The 13,287-nt window shown below is 38.7% G+C and overlaps 1 protein-coding gene and 1 long non-coding RNA gene across 2 annotated transcripts in view; both read right to left on the reverse strand.

The window, feature by feature from the left end:
• Nucleotides 1-2,319: 2,319 nt before the first annotated feature.
• Nucleotides 2,320-5,450, reverse strand: s1pr1 (sphingosine-1-phosphate receptor 1). Its single transcript, XM_008406363.2, has 2 exons — nucleotides 5,199-5,450; nucleotides 2,320-4,180 (listed from the first exon to the last, which is right to left on the reverse strand). Exon 2 carries the CDS (start codon nucleotides 4,055-4,057, stop codon nucleotides 2,930-2,932), a length of 1,128 nt encoding a protein of 375 aa, XP_008404585.1. The 5' UTR covers nucleotides 4,058-4,180; nucleotides 5,199-5,450; the 3' UTR covers nucleotides 2,320-2,929.
• A 1,671-nt stretch (nucleotides 5,451-7,121) lies between these two features.
• LOC103463160 (uncharacterized) overlaps nucleotides 7,122-13,287 on the reverse strand; it is a 7,303-nt gene continuing 1,137 nt past the window's right edge. The window contains exons 2-3 of the long non-coding RNA XR_533481.1: nucleotides 12,412-12,520; nucleotides 7,122-7,426 (exon numbers count right to left, since the gene is read on the reverse strand). This is a non-coding gene — a long non-coding RNA (uncharacterized LOC103463160). The remainder of the gene's footprint in view (nucleotides 7,427-12,411; nucleotides 12,521-13,287) is intronic.

The following is a 13,287-nucleotide window of genomic DNA, read 5'->3' on the forward strand; positions in this document are numbered from 1 at the left end:
TGGATGGATGGATGGATGGATGGATGGATGGATGGATGGATGGATGGATGGATGGATGGATGCATGGATGGATGGATGGATGGATGAATGAATGAATGATCTGGTGAATCACCTTTATTTTTTTCATTGGTTCAGATGAAATCTGTGTTTCTATTCCTTCTTTTATTAATCAATCAAACATCTGGAGTCAAACAGAGCAGGAACATCTGGACTGCTGACAGAAAAACGCTGCAGCTTCTACGGGAGCCTGTTTGTGCCAAAAAGCTGCTCAGGGTCCTGAGACCGTGAGCATCACTTTTCCATTTAAAGATTAATTTTCTGCTTTTCTTCTCACTTTGTTTCTGTGATCTTTGTGCTCATAATGGCCGTCTGTGGATCCGTGACATAAACGCTAACAATTTATTTAAGTTTTTAGTGTCACATATAAATTAATAAAATCTAATCTAAGCTCACCAGCAACAAAACAAACACACGTAAAAAACACATTCAGTCAAACTGATTCTACAATTTTTACAAAACAAAACAGTTTTTACATGAATGTAACAGGTGAAAACATGAATTTGGGTCGTTATGCTGTAAATAAACTGGGAATCCAGAAAACAAAAATACAATTTAGAAATTTGTTCTACATATATTTTGTGCCAGTGATTTCAGATCGAGTTTTATCTGTATCATTTTCCAGCTTCACCTGTTGATGCCACAAACTCTTTATTTCTGCTTTAAATGAATGGAAACTGCAAAGAAAAGGGTAATTTTCTGAATCTTCAAACCGAAAAGGTTAAAAATCAGTTTTTAAAAGTCTTAAAATGTCCTAAATTACATGCAGTAACATGAAATCACAAGCAGACGGTTTCCACGCAAATCTACAACAAACTGCTTTTTTTTTTTTTTGTCTTTAGCCGTTTATTTTACTACAATAAAACACATTATAATTACAAGTTATTGTTTGGGTTTTTATTACCAATGTAAAACATAACTGGGCCTGAAAGGGAATTGATACTTTTCACCATTTATTTGCTTGTATCTGCTGTTTTTTATACTTCTTCTGCAAGTTGTGATTTCCTGTTGAAAAGGTTTCCAGACGCTTTCGCAGCTGACTACAAAGATACGCGGCGACATCCTGTGTGAATGTCAAACGCAGCTTTCTTAAAGAGTTGCCGTATATGGAGGGCATTGTGCTGATGAATTACCACCATGACGACGCGCCTGTGGTTAGACGTGAATAAATATTGAAGGGCTGAGTTGGACTTGGCTCGTCTGGCGCTCCTACCTGCAGAAAGACAAGTTTTTGTGTCCTTGTGATTCTTTCAGAGTTTTATTTGAAGAACAAACCTTAACAGGGCCAAATAAAGCAATAATAAGCTTCATATTAATCACCAAAAATGTGTGAAATTAAATTTCATAACTATCAGAACTGTTTTCTGGGTCAAATCATAACCTTAGAAATAGTGAAAATGTCCAATTATGTGAACAATTTCATTATTAAATTAATATATTAACTTAAATTTATAGATTTCATTAAAAGAAAGAAAATACATCAATTATTAATAATTTCCACCCTATTTGTTTTTATTTTATAGATAAAGAAATGTGATAACTTATAAAAAAACATTGTGAAATTAAAATTTATCCAGACAAATAAGAAATAACTATTAATTCAAACCTCAATTTTTATTATTTTTTTAAAACTTTCTATCTTATTTTAAAACAAATGTTTTTTTTTATTTATATTTTAAGATTTTTCTTTTTTACAAACGTCTTTTCTTATTTGTACTCGTTAGTTCTTGAATGGTGTAAAATGGCTAAAAAGTTGATATTTTGGATGTTTTTCCTCTATTTATGTGATTCACACAGGAAACAGCCAGAGAGCCCAGACTTCTGATGGAGAATTAGGGCCAGAATAAGTGACTTTCATTATTACTGTTATTATTACAAGAATAAAGTCATAATATTAGCAGAATAAAGACACAAAAATACCAGAAAAAACATGAAATTACTAGAAAATGTTATTTAATGAGAGCAAAGCTTGAGCAGCTCGTCTGGTCTGGATTGTTTCTTCAAATTAATCTTAATCTCTTCAAGGTCCTGCTATTTTGATGCTGATGTGTTAAAAGATTAAGTTTTTCCTATGTCTAATATTTCTCTTTTTTATTATTTATCATGTAGGAGTTATCAAATTACTTCAGTCTACAAATATTATATTATGAGTTTATTCTCATATTATTGTGGCTTTATTTTTGTGAGATTTTTTTCTTAAAATAATATGACTTTTTATATATTATTATGACTTTATTCTCATTTTATTACAACTTTTTTTTCTTGGATTGTTACGACTCATATGACTTTATGTCGTACAAACTTTTTTCTTGAAATTAGTTTATTTTAGTACTTTTGACTTGCTGTATGACGTTTTTTCAGTAATATTAATTTATTCTTTTTTGTATTTTTTAACTGTATTCTCGTATTTTCCCCCCCAGCCTGGCCCTGATACTCCATCGTAGATTTCACACCCAGGTTTCCAGATTATGGTGTTTCTTTAAGTGCAGTGGATGAGGAGATACATTTTATAGGAACTAATCTTTTAAATAATTGGCAGTAGTGTATTTAAGTGCTACAAGTTCTAGTTGGCCTAGAAAGGTGAGAATAAAGTCTGGTTAAAGAAAAAACCCGTTTCCCTTCTAGAACTGGTCTAAACCTTCCCAGTGCTTCCAGTATCCCGTCGCCTTCTCTTCAGGAAAATGTTCTGTTTCATCAACAGCACCAGTTCACAATGGACTGGAGTCCGAAGTTACGCCGGACGGACATTAAGAGCTACATGCAGAGTGGATTTCAGGGTTTCATCATTTGGAGAGTCTCCATTAGTCCAAAGAGTTCCGATCCAATAAAAGACATGAAGAATCACGAGTCTGACCCGTCCACGTCTCTGTGTTTATGACGACGAGGTGAGGTTCCCGGACGACACCACCGTCGTCTCCTTGGGTGAGTACTCGGCGTCCTCCTTGTTGGGGTGTGAGGAGTTATCGGACTTGCTGCGGCTGAACTCCGCGCCCATGAGCGGTCCCGTGAACTTGGGTTTGGGCCGGATCCAGGCGGTGCAGCAGAGCAGCGTCTTGAGGAAGGCCCGGCGCATCTCGTTGCTGGTCAGCGTGTAGATGAGCGGGTTCATGGCGGAGTTCAGGACGGCGAGCGCCAGGAACCACTCGGCCTTGTAGAGGATGGGGCAGGTCAGGGTCTCACACGCCACATCCAGCAGCAGCAGGACGAACAGCGGCGCCCAGCAGGCGATGAAGCAGCTCAGGACGATGATGACGGTCTTCAGGAGCGCCATCGACTTCTCCGAGCTCTTGTTGTTGGCGCTGGCGCTTCCTCGGCCGTTGGTGACTTTGCGGAAGACTAGTTTGCGGCTGCGGGTGCGCACCAGTGCGTAGATCCGGGCGTAGAGAACCACAATGGCCATGAGGATGATGCTGAAGACGGTGGTGCAGAACAGGATGTAGGTCTTATGGTACAACGGCAGCACGGTGGAGCACTGCGGCATGCTCCGGATGCAGTTCCAACCCATCACCGGCAGTCCGCCCAGCACCGCCGCGATCATCCACACGGTGCTGATCAGCAGGAAGACCCGGAACGTGTTCCCGTTGTTGTGCAGCTTCATCTTCAGCATGGTGAGGTGGCGCTCGATGGCGATGGCCAACAGGCTGAAGACGGAGGCCGCCAGCGCCACGAACATGCTGCCCTCCCTGAAGAACCACTGTGTCGGCGTCAGCTTGTAGGTGTTGGCGCCGGACAGCAGGATGTTGGCGGTGTAGACGACGCCGGCCAGAAGGTCGGACAACGCCAGGTTCCCGATGAAGTAGTACATTGGTTTGTGGAACTTCTTGGTCCTCCAGATGGTGGTCAGGACCAGGATGTTCTCCATGATGATGAAGCAGCAGACGATGATGAAGATCACCGAGTCTGCCTTCAGACCCGAGTCCTGCTGCTGGGTCGGCTTGCGGAACTTGCCGGTGTAGTTGTAATGTTTGGCGATCAGGTCGGAATAACTGGGCTCGGCCATGGCCTGCAGCTGCAGCCGGAGTCCAGCAGGGGGTGCTGTGTCCTCAAACCTTCAGTCCTTCAGGTCATTTGGTCGCCTTGAGAAGGAGCAAAGCGGGTTCTGCTGCTGGAGGAGGTCATGGTCCTGGAGAGAGAGCCGATCAGCGCTTCAATAATCGATCTCAGATTGAACAGATTCATCTTATACATGGAAATATAACTGAACCGATCAAATCGCACGCTGTCGTTACAGAAACATCAAATTCAGCTACAGATATTCCAGTTTATAACACTTTAATGTGCGCTCCAATTCTGTTAGTACTTATAATTTCTAGAAAAATAGTGAAATCCGGAGAACAGCGTGAATTTCTGTAAAAGTTAGAAAAATCTGTCACTCAAACAGCTGCGGCGTCCTGTGGAGTTAATTAAAGCTCATTAAAAACCTCACTGGGGATTTAGGAAGTTGAAATCCGTCCAGTTACCGGTGAAAACATCCCAAACAAACAGTTTAAATTTATGGTGACTTCATTGTTTAGTTTGGCATTTTAGACGACAGCTTGAAAATGTTCAAACTTTAAAGGGAATGCCTCACATTTCCTTTAAACTTCTCATTATGACGAGGAAAGCAACATAAACATATTTTAAAAAGTTTTAAAACGCAAAACAATAATCATAATCCACGAGTTTATCACTATTTCTCATTTTTTTAATGAATAAAGATAGAGAAAGCTGATCATATTTTATATCATATTTCTGTTTATTGTTTTTGATAATTTTAAGCCTCCGTTTAAAAAAAATAATCAAATTGATTAAAACAAAAGATTTCACTTTCAAAGCCTCTGAATTTTTACATTTCAGTCCTTTCAGCGACAAAAACGCTAAAATGGTTTCATGTATAAACTCTTATCTGCAGCTTTCGCGTCTAATACGGGCTTTTTTATGCATTTAATAATGCATTTAAACCAAGTCAAGGTTTATATTCAAGTTTGCAAAACCTAAAAATAAAAGCATCACCGTATATTTTTCTGATCCAGACTTTATATCACCACATAAAGTTTACTTTCCAGATATTTTCCGTCTCTCTCGATGTGACTTCATCGCACATTTACATTCCCCAGACTTTTTATGCTCCATTATAATGAGACTTATTAAATAAAACTGACCTGGATTGAGCAGATCCTCCCCACAGACCATGGCGCGACTCCCAGATTTCCTTTTTATTTCCCAGGAAAAGAGGAAACAAAACCGGAGAGTTTCTGCAGAAGCTTCGCATCGACACTCCGATCGCCGAGCTGCTGGAAAACCTGTGTTTAAAATCTTATTTAATATTTTCTGTCTTCAGTCAGAGTCCGGAGCAAGAACAGTCCAACAGCGGAGTGAGGGAGTACACACACACACACACACACACACACACACACACACACACACACACACACACACACACACACACACACCATGAGGAGGAGGGGGAGGAAGATGATGCCGCCCTCTTCATGCTGCTCTTCAAATCTCACCGATCACATATTAATAATGCTAATAACGATAACAGCAGGAACAATAATGGGTAAAAACCCAGAAGTAGCTCAAAAGCAGAAGCATAGAAACATACGTAACTTCAATAAAATAAATGCTTCCTGTTGAAAATAAAATAAAACATATAGTTGCTCCAACTAGAACACTTCTTATATTGTCTTTGTATAAATTATGATAGAAATAAAATCTATTTACTTAGATACAATCTCAATATTATCTACTCTTTGATGTTATTAACTGAAAAATCTCATAATCATTATGTGCTTCTCCCTGCCATGTTGTTTATTTACCATGTTCTAGTAATTTCTTTGTCCATGACTGATACAAAGAAATTGTTCAATCCTGTTTCTTGAATGTTCCCATTTATTTTCTTCATTTATTGCTACACTTTATTTGGTTTCTACATCTTTTGAGTGTTTTCAGACCTGATAGTCCGGTAAAAGCTGATTGTGGACCAAAACTGCACCGTTTGTTACATTTTCAGCTGCTGCGGTTCCCTTTCACACTACACTGAATTAAAGGAGCCGAACCCTTTTATTAACCTGTTCCCCTCCTCGCCTGTGGGGGCGCTGCACCATGAACCACTGAAGGAAAAGAAACAAAAACCTCTGAAGACACTGAGCGGAACTTCCTTCGTCACCAAAAGTAAACAAAAGCGATTTGTCTTTGGCAAAAGTCAACGAACCATCTCTCGCGCTAGGCTAGCACGTTTGATTTGGTTGTGTTTACCCAGAATGCCCTGCGCTGTAATCCACTTCCTGCTTAAGGAGTGTTCCTGAAACACAGAAAAGATTAACTTTACACCAATCTGATGGTTGGAGAACATGAATAACAGATTAAAAGCAATAAATATCTTTGTTGTTGAGCTCATGTGTCTGCTTATTCAATAATTTAGCAACAAAAATGTTTTTTTAAATTGAGAATGTTGCTTATTTTGTCAATATTTAGTGTATTTTCACTCCAGTCCTGTTTTGTCTGCTCCAGCTCGTTTGTGTAGAAAGTCCAGTTCGTTAGGGGAGGTGTGAACTCTGGTCTTACTACAGGTCTCGGTTCGGTTGAAATGAACTCCGGTACAGTTTGAATACATACGTGAACCAAATGAGCTGAAGACCGTTACAAAAGTACCTGCAGCGCAGGGCATTCTGGGTAAATGCAACGAAAACCAACATGCTAACTTAGCGCTGTGGGAGAAATGACTCATGGCCTTTTAACAAAGACAACGAACCGCTAAAATCTGACACCGCTTCATTTTTGTTTGGATTTCGTTAAGAAGGAAGTTGCACTCAATGTCTTCTTCAGAGGTTTTCATGTTGTGTTGTTCATTAGTTTTTGGAACAGCGCCCCCACAGGCGGGGAGGGGAACAGGATTGTCAAAAAGTGTAGTTCATTTGACACAGTGTAATGTGAAAGCAGCTGAAAATGGAAGAAGTGTTGCAATTTTGGTCCCAACTGAATCAAATCTACCAAACTATCAGGTTTTAAAAACACCCTTTGTTTTCAATTAAAATGCAATTGATTAATTAATTACAATTTTAATTGAGTCCGACTAATAATAAAATCCCAATAAACTGCACTGAAGTTTGTGGGCTTCAGTGTGAAAAAACATTCAGGATGCATGAATATTTTTCATGCAGTGACCCGTACTGGTAGTGTATACTGGTATCATACTGGTGTTAGACGTGAGACCAGTCCAGAGTTTAGTTGAGAACGACCAGAAAAGCGATGAGGGGAGGAGAGGGGGGTTGTGGGTAACAAAGGCCTCTTTCCGCGAAGCTGCTGACTGTATTCAGGCTCTGCATAGCTGAGCGTCACCATGGCGACCGGAGGAGGGAAACGGGACCCGAGCAGCAGAAAAGCCCTGAGAGAGACGAACAAAACAGAAATCACCTCCAAACTCACAGAAAAGACACAAAAAAAGTCTGGACTGACACAGAAAGGCCTGGCTGTACTTGTGGTTCTGGTCCCAGTTGAAGGGTTAAAACTTGATTTAATCCTATGATGCTCCCAATTCACTTTCATTTGCACTTATTGTTTAAATATCTGTTCTGGTACTGCTCCATGTCCCGGTTCCTCATGGGTCTGTAACTCTTTGCTGCAGTGAAACTTTAACAGCCGAACATCTGCAGCCTGTAATTATGGTTTGGACTGATTCTGGATGTGTGTGTCCCATTGTGTGTGTGTGTGTGCGTGTGTGTGTGTGTGTTTTAGTGTTTAACAGGAAAGCATTAGCCAGCTTCTTCCTCTCGGACTTCCTGGGATGTGATTCGTTGTTGTCCCAGCAGTGAGGAATGTGGCAGTTCGCCATGGCTGCCCTCGTTGCGGGGCAGAGACGGGTGGGAGAGGGGAGATGGATGTTTCTGTTGTTTAAAAAAAAACTCGGAAAGTTGAATCTTGTTAATCGTTCTGTGTGTGTGTGTGTGTGTGTGTGTGTGTGTGTGTGTGTGTGTGTGTGTGTGTGTGTGTGTGTGTGTGTGTGTGTGTGTGCGTGCGCGGAAACCTATGTCATGGAGTCCATAAACCCAGACAAGACCAACACTTTGGGGACCCAATTCCTTTTAGGAGCAAAAGTTATTCCTGGAATTTAATTTACATTCAGAAGTGGTTACAGTACCCAAAAATGTGCTCAAGCAAGACCAGCACTTCTTCAACGTGATTTTACTTAAGTAACGCTCAAAACGTAGCCATCCAATAAATGACTCAAGTAAATGTGATTTATCTAAAAGTAATTCATATACAAAAGGAACTTAATATACAGTGTAAGTTATGATGTCATCAGATGGAGAAAAATGTATGTTTGTGTGCAGACTCTGGTATTTTAAATCGTACAATAAATGACATAATTACAAAATAAATTCAGTAATAATAGTAGTAAGCATAGTAATAATGCTACTAAGGTGTAGCACTATTTCAACATGTTTTTACTCAACAAAAAGTAAAAAGGTAAATACCCAAGAAATTACTTGCATAAGAGTAATCTACTTATCCAAAGGTATCCAAAAAAACTTATCTAAAAGTATTTTGTACAAGGACTACTTAAGTACAGAGTAAGTCATGATGTCATCACATGGAGAAAAATAAGCTTCTATGTGCATAATTGTGTTACTTGTAAACTGTACAAATAAATAAATATATATAGAGAATTTTTTCAAAATCTTTAAAAAACAGCTATAAAACTATTACTTGAAAATATTCTGTATTTCACAGAGTTAATCATTTCCAATGGCTAAAGGACACACTACACACCACATGCAAATTCACTAAGAATATGAACATTTTGGCTGAAGAAAATGGGTCTTTGCTGTTTGTTTGTTTTTATGAATCATGAATTTTTCTCAGGAGACGTTAAAAACTGCAGTAACATTAAAAGTCTGTGGTGCGTCTGCGTGGTGTTTCCAGGTCTTTGGTGGTCACTGTAAACACAGGAGCAATGATGTGACCGGCTGATTGGATCTGTTTACAAACTCAACAGATAACCGTGACAACGAGTTTCTGCACACCAGTGTTGTGCTGCTGAATCTGTCCTACTGTAGAATCAGATAAGCTGAAGCAACAAACCATTACCTGCATGGATAAAATTATGCCTCTTCTTTATTCAACGTTTCTAGGCAGAAAAACAGAAATCTGAAAGGATTATTTACACGCAGCAGAATATCTGGGAACAGTTTTATTTCTTTAAAATTAAATGGTTGATTTGTAACACAGTGAAAGTTATGGGGGAGGAATAAGAAGAAAAAAATATACATTTAATCAGTTTTTTAATTAGTAAGATAACTTTGTTTTGTTTGCAGTTGAGAAGCTGCAAGATGTAAAAACTCGACAAAAACATATTTTAAAAGTTCATAAGTTCAAAGACAATTAACAGCGGGGTCTGTTATCAATTACCAGATTTTGTCTTTCATATTAGAGGTTAGTTTCTGCCTGAAGTGGAGGACTACAAGTATTTTGGAGGTTTGGAAAGTTACAGACTGGAACAAAGAAGGGGTGCTGGAAAAAAGGGTTTTTGCCAAACCAAAGTTAAAGATCCAAGAACTTTACATATTTCATTCTGGTCATGCAGCCTGGCGGGGGAGTCATTCCAGTTCAGATACGAAGACAGTGAACTGGAGCTGGAGGGACCTACGAAAACAATGCTGTCAACAGTGTACTGTATGGAAGGCTGAAAGAGTCAAAAAACTAAAATAGATAAATTTAGTTACAACCAAACCACAAAGACCCATGAACTATTTTCCAACCAAAGGGACACCAACTGACTTTCTACTGCTGTCCAGTAGTTTCATTTTGTTAAATATTTGTATTGCAAAGGCTGAACTCTCACGTGATTCAATTCAATTGTTTATTAGCATCTGCCAYRYACACWGTKYRSWWTCCATGGATTTAAGAAATATGTCTTTGATCTTAAGTGAATTGAMGAAAAGGGCTCATATTCTAATGGTTTTCAAAATCAATATGTATAATATTTGACAKGCTTTTTTCATGTGTTGATTTTTTTAAGACTTCAGATGTGAGTTGTCAGGTGTGGGGATTGAACCCATGACCTTGGCGGTATTAGCAACAYGCTCTGACCAGCTGAGCTAACCGGCCACACAGGCTGTTCTCTTTCCATGGATTTAAGAAATACGTAGTTGATCTTAACAATGACTTGAAGAAAAGTGCTCATATTCTAATGGTTTTCAAAATCAACATGCATAATAGTTTATTTTTCAGCAATAAATGATGTTGAAGCATTGATTTTATTTCCCAGCAGTTTTTAGTTTGAAGTGTTGCTTTTATTTCAGAGCCATTAATTATTTTAAGTGTTGATCGTCTGAAAGACTTCAGATTTTATTTGCTCAGTAGGGGCTTTGAACCAATGATCTCAGCAGTACTAGCACCTTGCTCTAGCGAGCTGAGCTAACCCACCTACCTTGCACACAGTTCACTATCCATGGATTTAAGAAATATGTCTTTGATCTTAAGTGAATTGAAGAAAAGTGCTCATATTCTAATGGTTTTCAAAATCAATTTGTATAATATTTGACATGCTTTTTTCATGTGTTGATTTTTCTAAGACTTCTGATTTGTGATGGCCAGTGTGGGGATTGAACCCCACACTAGGGGTGTTATTAGCACCACACTCTACCCAGCTGAGCTAACCGGCCAGACACACTGTTCAGATTCCATGGATTTAAGAAATATGTCTATGATCTTAAGTGAATTGAAGAAAAGGGCTCATATTCTAATGGTTTTCAAAATCAATATGTGTAATATTTGACTTGCCAGGCATTTTTTATGTGTTGATTTTTCTAAGGCTTCAGATGTGAGTTGTCAGGTGTGGGGATTGAGCCCATGACCTTGGCTGTATTAGCAACACGCTCTGACCAGCTGAGCTAACCGGCCACACACACTGTTCTCTTTCCATGGATTTAAGAAATACATTGTTGATCTTAACAATGACAATTGAAGAAAAGTGCTCATGTTCTAATGGTTTTCAAAATCAATTTGTATAATATTTGACTTGACAGGCTTTTTTCATGTGTTGAGTTTTCTAAGACTTCCAGTTTGTGAAGACTTTTCTCATTGATTGTGGTTATTGTCCCTGTTTTGTCAGTTGACTTGTAGAACATATGTCACATTTAGACCCTTTTCAATTACCTGAAGTGTTCTAATAATATAATATCTACTTACAGGAGCTTCCTTACAGTGGAAGAAAATAAAATACTTATTATCTTGAAAGTGATTTTCTTTGTTGTCTTTACAGCTTCTGGATTCCAGCTGCTAGTGCTAAGTTTTTCTTTAAAGGTGACCTATTATGCTTCCTTGAACAGGTTAGGATAGATCTTACAAAGCTTGTCCATTACTTCATTTTTGCACAAAATTGTTCTTTGATCATGAGATTTCAGGCAGTTCTCCTTTCAGAATGAGATATTTTAGGGCATTTTGTCATATTAAATCCAAATAAGCTGCTGGCCATGCCTCCCCAACTCAGCCTTTACACTCGCACATAAAGATGGCTGCAAATAGATGCACGATTAATTATACAACCGTACATCTTTGAAAAGCAGAAGTGTAGCCTCCTGCACAAGCAACAAGAATGCACTAAGTGGTAACACAGTTTTGTGACATTTCAACCATTGTTCAGGCATAAAGAGATAAAACCAGCTGACCAAACGTCCTGGAGCTCAGCTTGCGTTGCTAGGAAATGGGACTGGACTCAAGTGGGGTTGCTAGGTAACAGTGCAGCATCTGTCGATTGTGACTTAACAATCAGGAGGTTTTTGAAATGGCTCATTTTCCAGACACCAAAGGACATTAACTCATTACCAAATGTTTTTCTAACATTTGTGCTGTTTTTAGCTGCAGTTGAAACCCAAATGGAAGAATAAAAACATTCAAAAAGTGACATTTGCTCAGTAGGTCCCCTTTAGTAGATTCTCAGCTGTAATTATTGCCGGATAATATGAAGTTTTTGCCTTGATTTTTTTTTTCCAATTTCCAACTTTTTTCTCTCAGTTTTGATTTAACTCAGTATACATTTGCAGGATTTTGAATTTTAATGAATTAATTCTTCAATAATCTGTGTTTCATTTGTTTTAGCACCAAAGCATCTGAAATCCATAAGACACAATCTGACAAAATGTTAAGATGTTAATCTTTGTTCAGTTCACAAAAATCCACAGTTCTGTTGCCACTTTTGTAAATATTTGAACAATTGTTGAAGAGATACTATGAATTCATACAATTTCTTATTTAAATATATAAACATGCTTAGTTGATGGTAGTAATCTGAAGATTTAGTTTGGTTATTAGTGTACAGTTTAAAATACAGCACTGAAATTAGTCTCCTTCACTCACTGACTCATTTACGTTTCCCCTTCAGCATGTGATAGATCACCGACCGGACTGTGATGGTCGGCCTGTTACTGGGAGCCACATCCTGCTTGTGTGATTGACTTTAGACATTGAGAGCAGGAGGCTGGGTGGGAATAAAAGGTTGAGATCAATACAAATATACATTTTAATGATCAACTTCCTCCATCTCAGCCATCACAGCAGCTCTACACAGGTTAAGACATTAAGCATTATAGCCTGATGGAGAAATGGATTATACATTATAATCTATCCTGGATTTACAGATTTAATGGTATCTGAGATACATTTACAATGTAGGTATTTAAAAATGAGCCATAATAAGAATGCAGCTGCTTTCTAGCCTCAGGTGCCATTAAAGATGATTCTCTTTAATGGAACCACAATGGACTATAAAACACGGAGCCAAATATTAATATGGTTTACCTGGAGCAAAACAGGCTGCAAAACACCTTCTCCAGCCAATTAGTCCTACTGAGTGAAGTTTAATTTGATTTAAGCAGCAACAAAAACCATTAAATCTGTATTTGAAGGGGTGATATTATGTAATATCGACTTTTTGAGCTTTACGTCACGTTCTAAGCTGGAGTGTTGCTTTGATTCTTTCATGCATGTTTAAAAAAATCCTCTAATCTCCATGGCAACCATTCAGCTGTTCAAAACGCCTGGATGAACTTAGCCCCGCCTTCGAGGCTCAGCTCCTTCAGACTAGCCAGCAGCAATTAGCAAACGCCTGGTGGAACTGCGCATGTGCTGAGCTCAGTAAAAACGTTGTTAAAGGGTTAATAGAGGAGCCGGGTTGGGATGACTTCCTGGAGGCGGAGCTTCAGAAGGATCAGGAGCTTTTAAAGAGACAGAAGCCCAATTTTAAAA

Source organism: Poecilia reticulata, linkage group LG4 (assembly GCF_000633615.1).
Source record: "Poecilia reticulata strain Guanapo linkage group LG4, Guppy_female_1.0+MT, whole genome shotgun sequence".
Taxonomy (NCBI): domain Eukaryota; kingdom Metazoa; phylum Chordata; class Actinopteri; order Cyprinodontiformes; family Poeciliidae; genus Poecilia; species Poecilia reticulata.

What these genes read in the sequence shown, in the direction of transcription:
- s1pr1 (XM_008406363.2), bottom strand. Translation starts at nt 4,057, where the DNA reads ATGGCCGAGCCCAGTTATTCCGACCTGATCGCCAAACATTACAACTAC.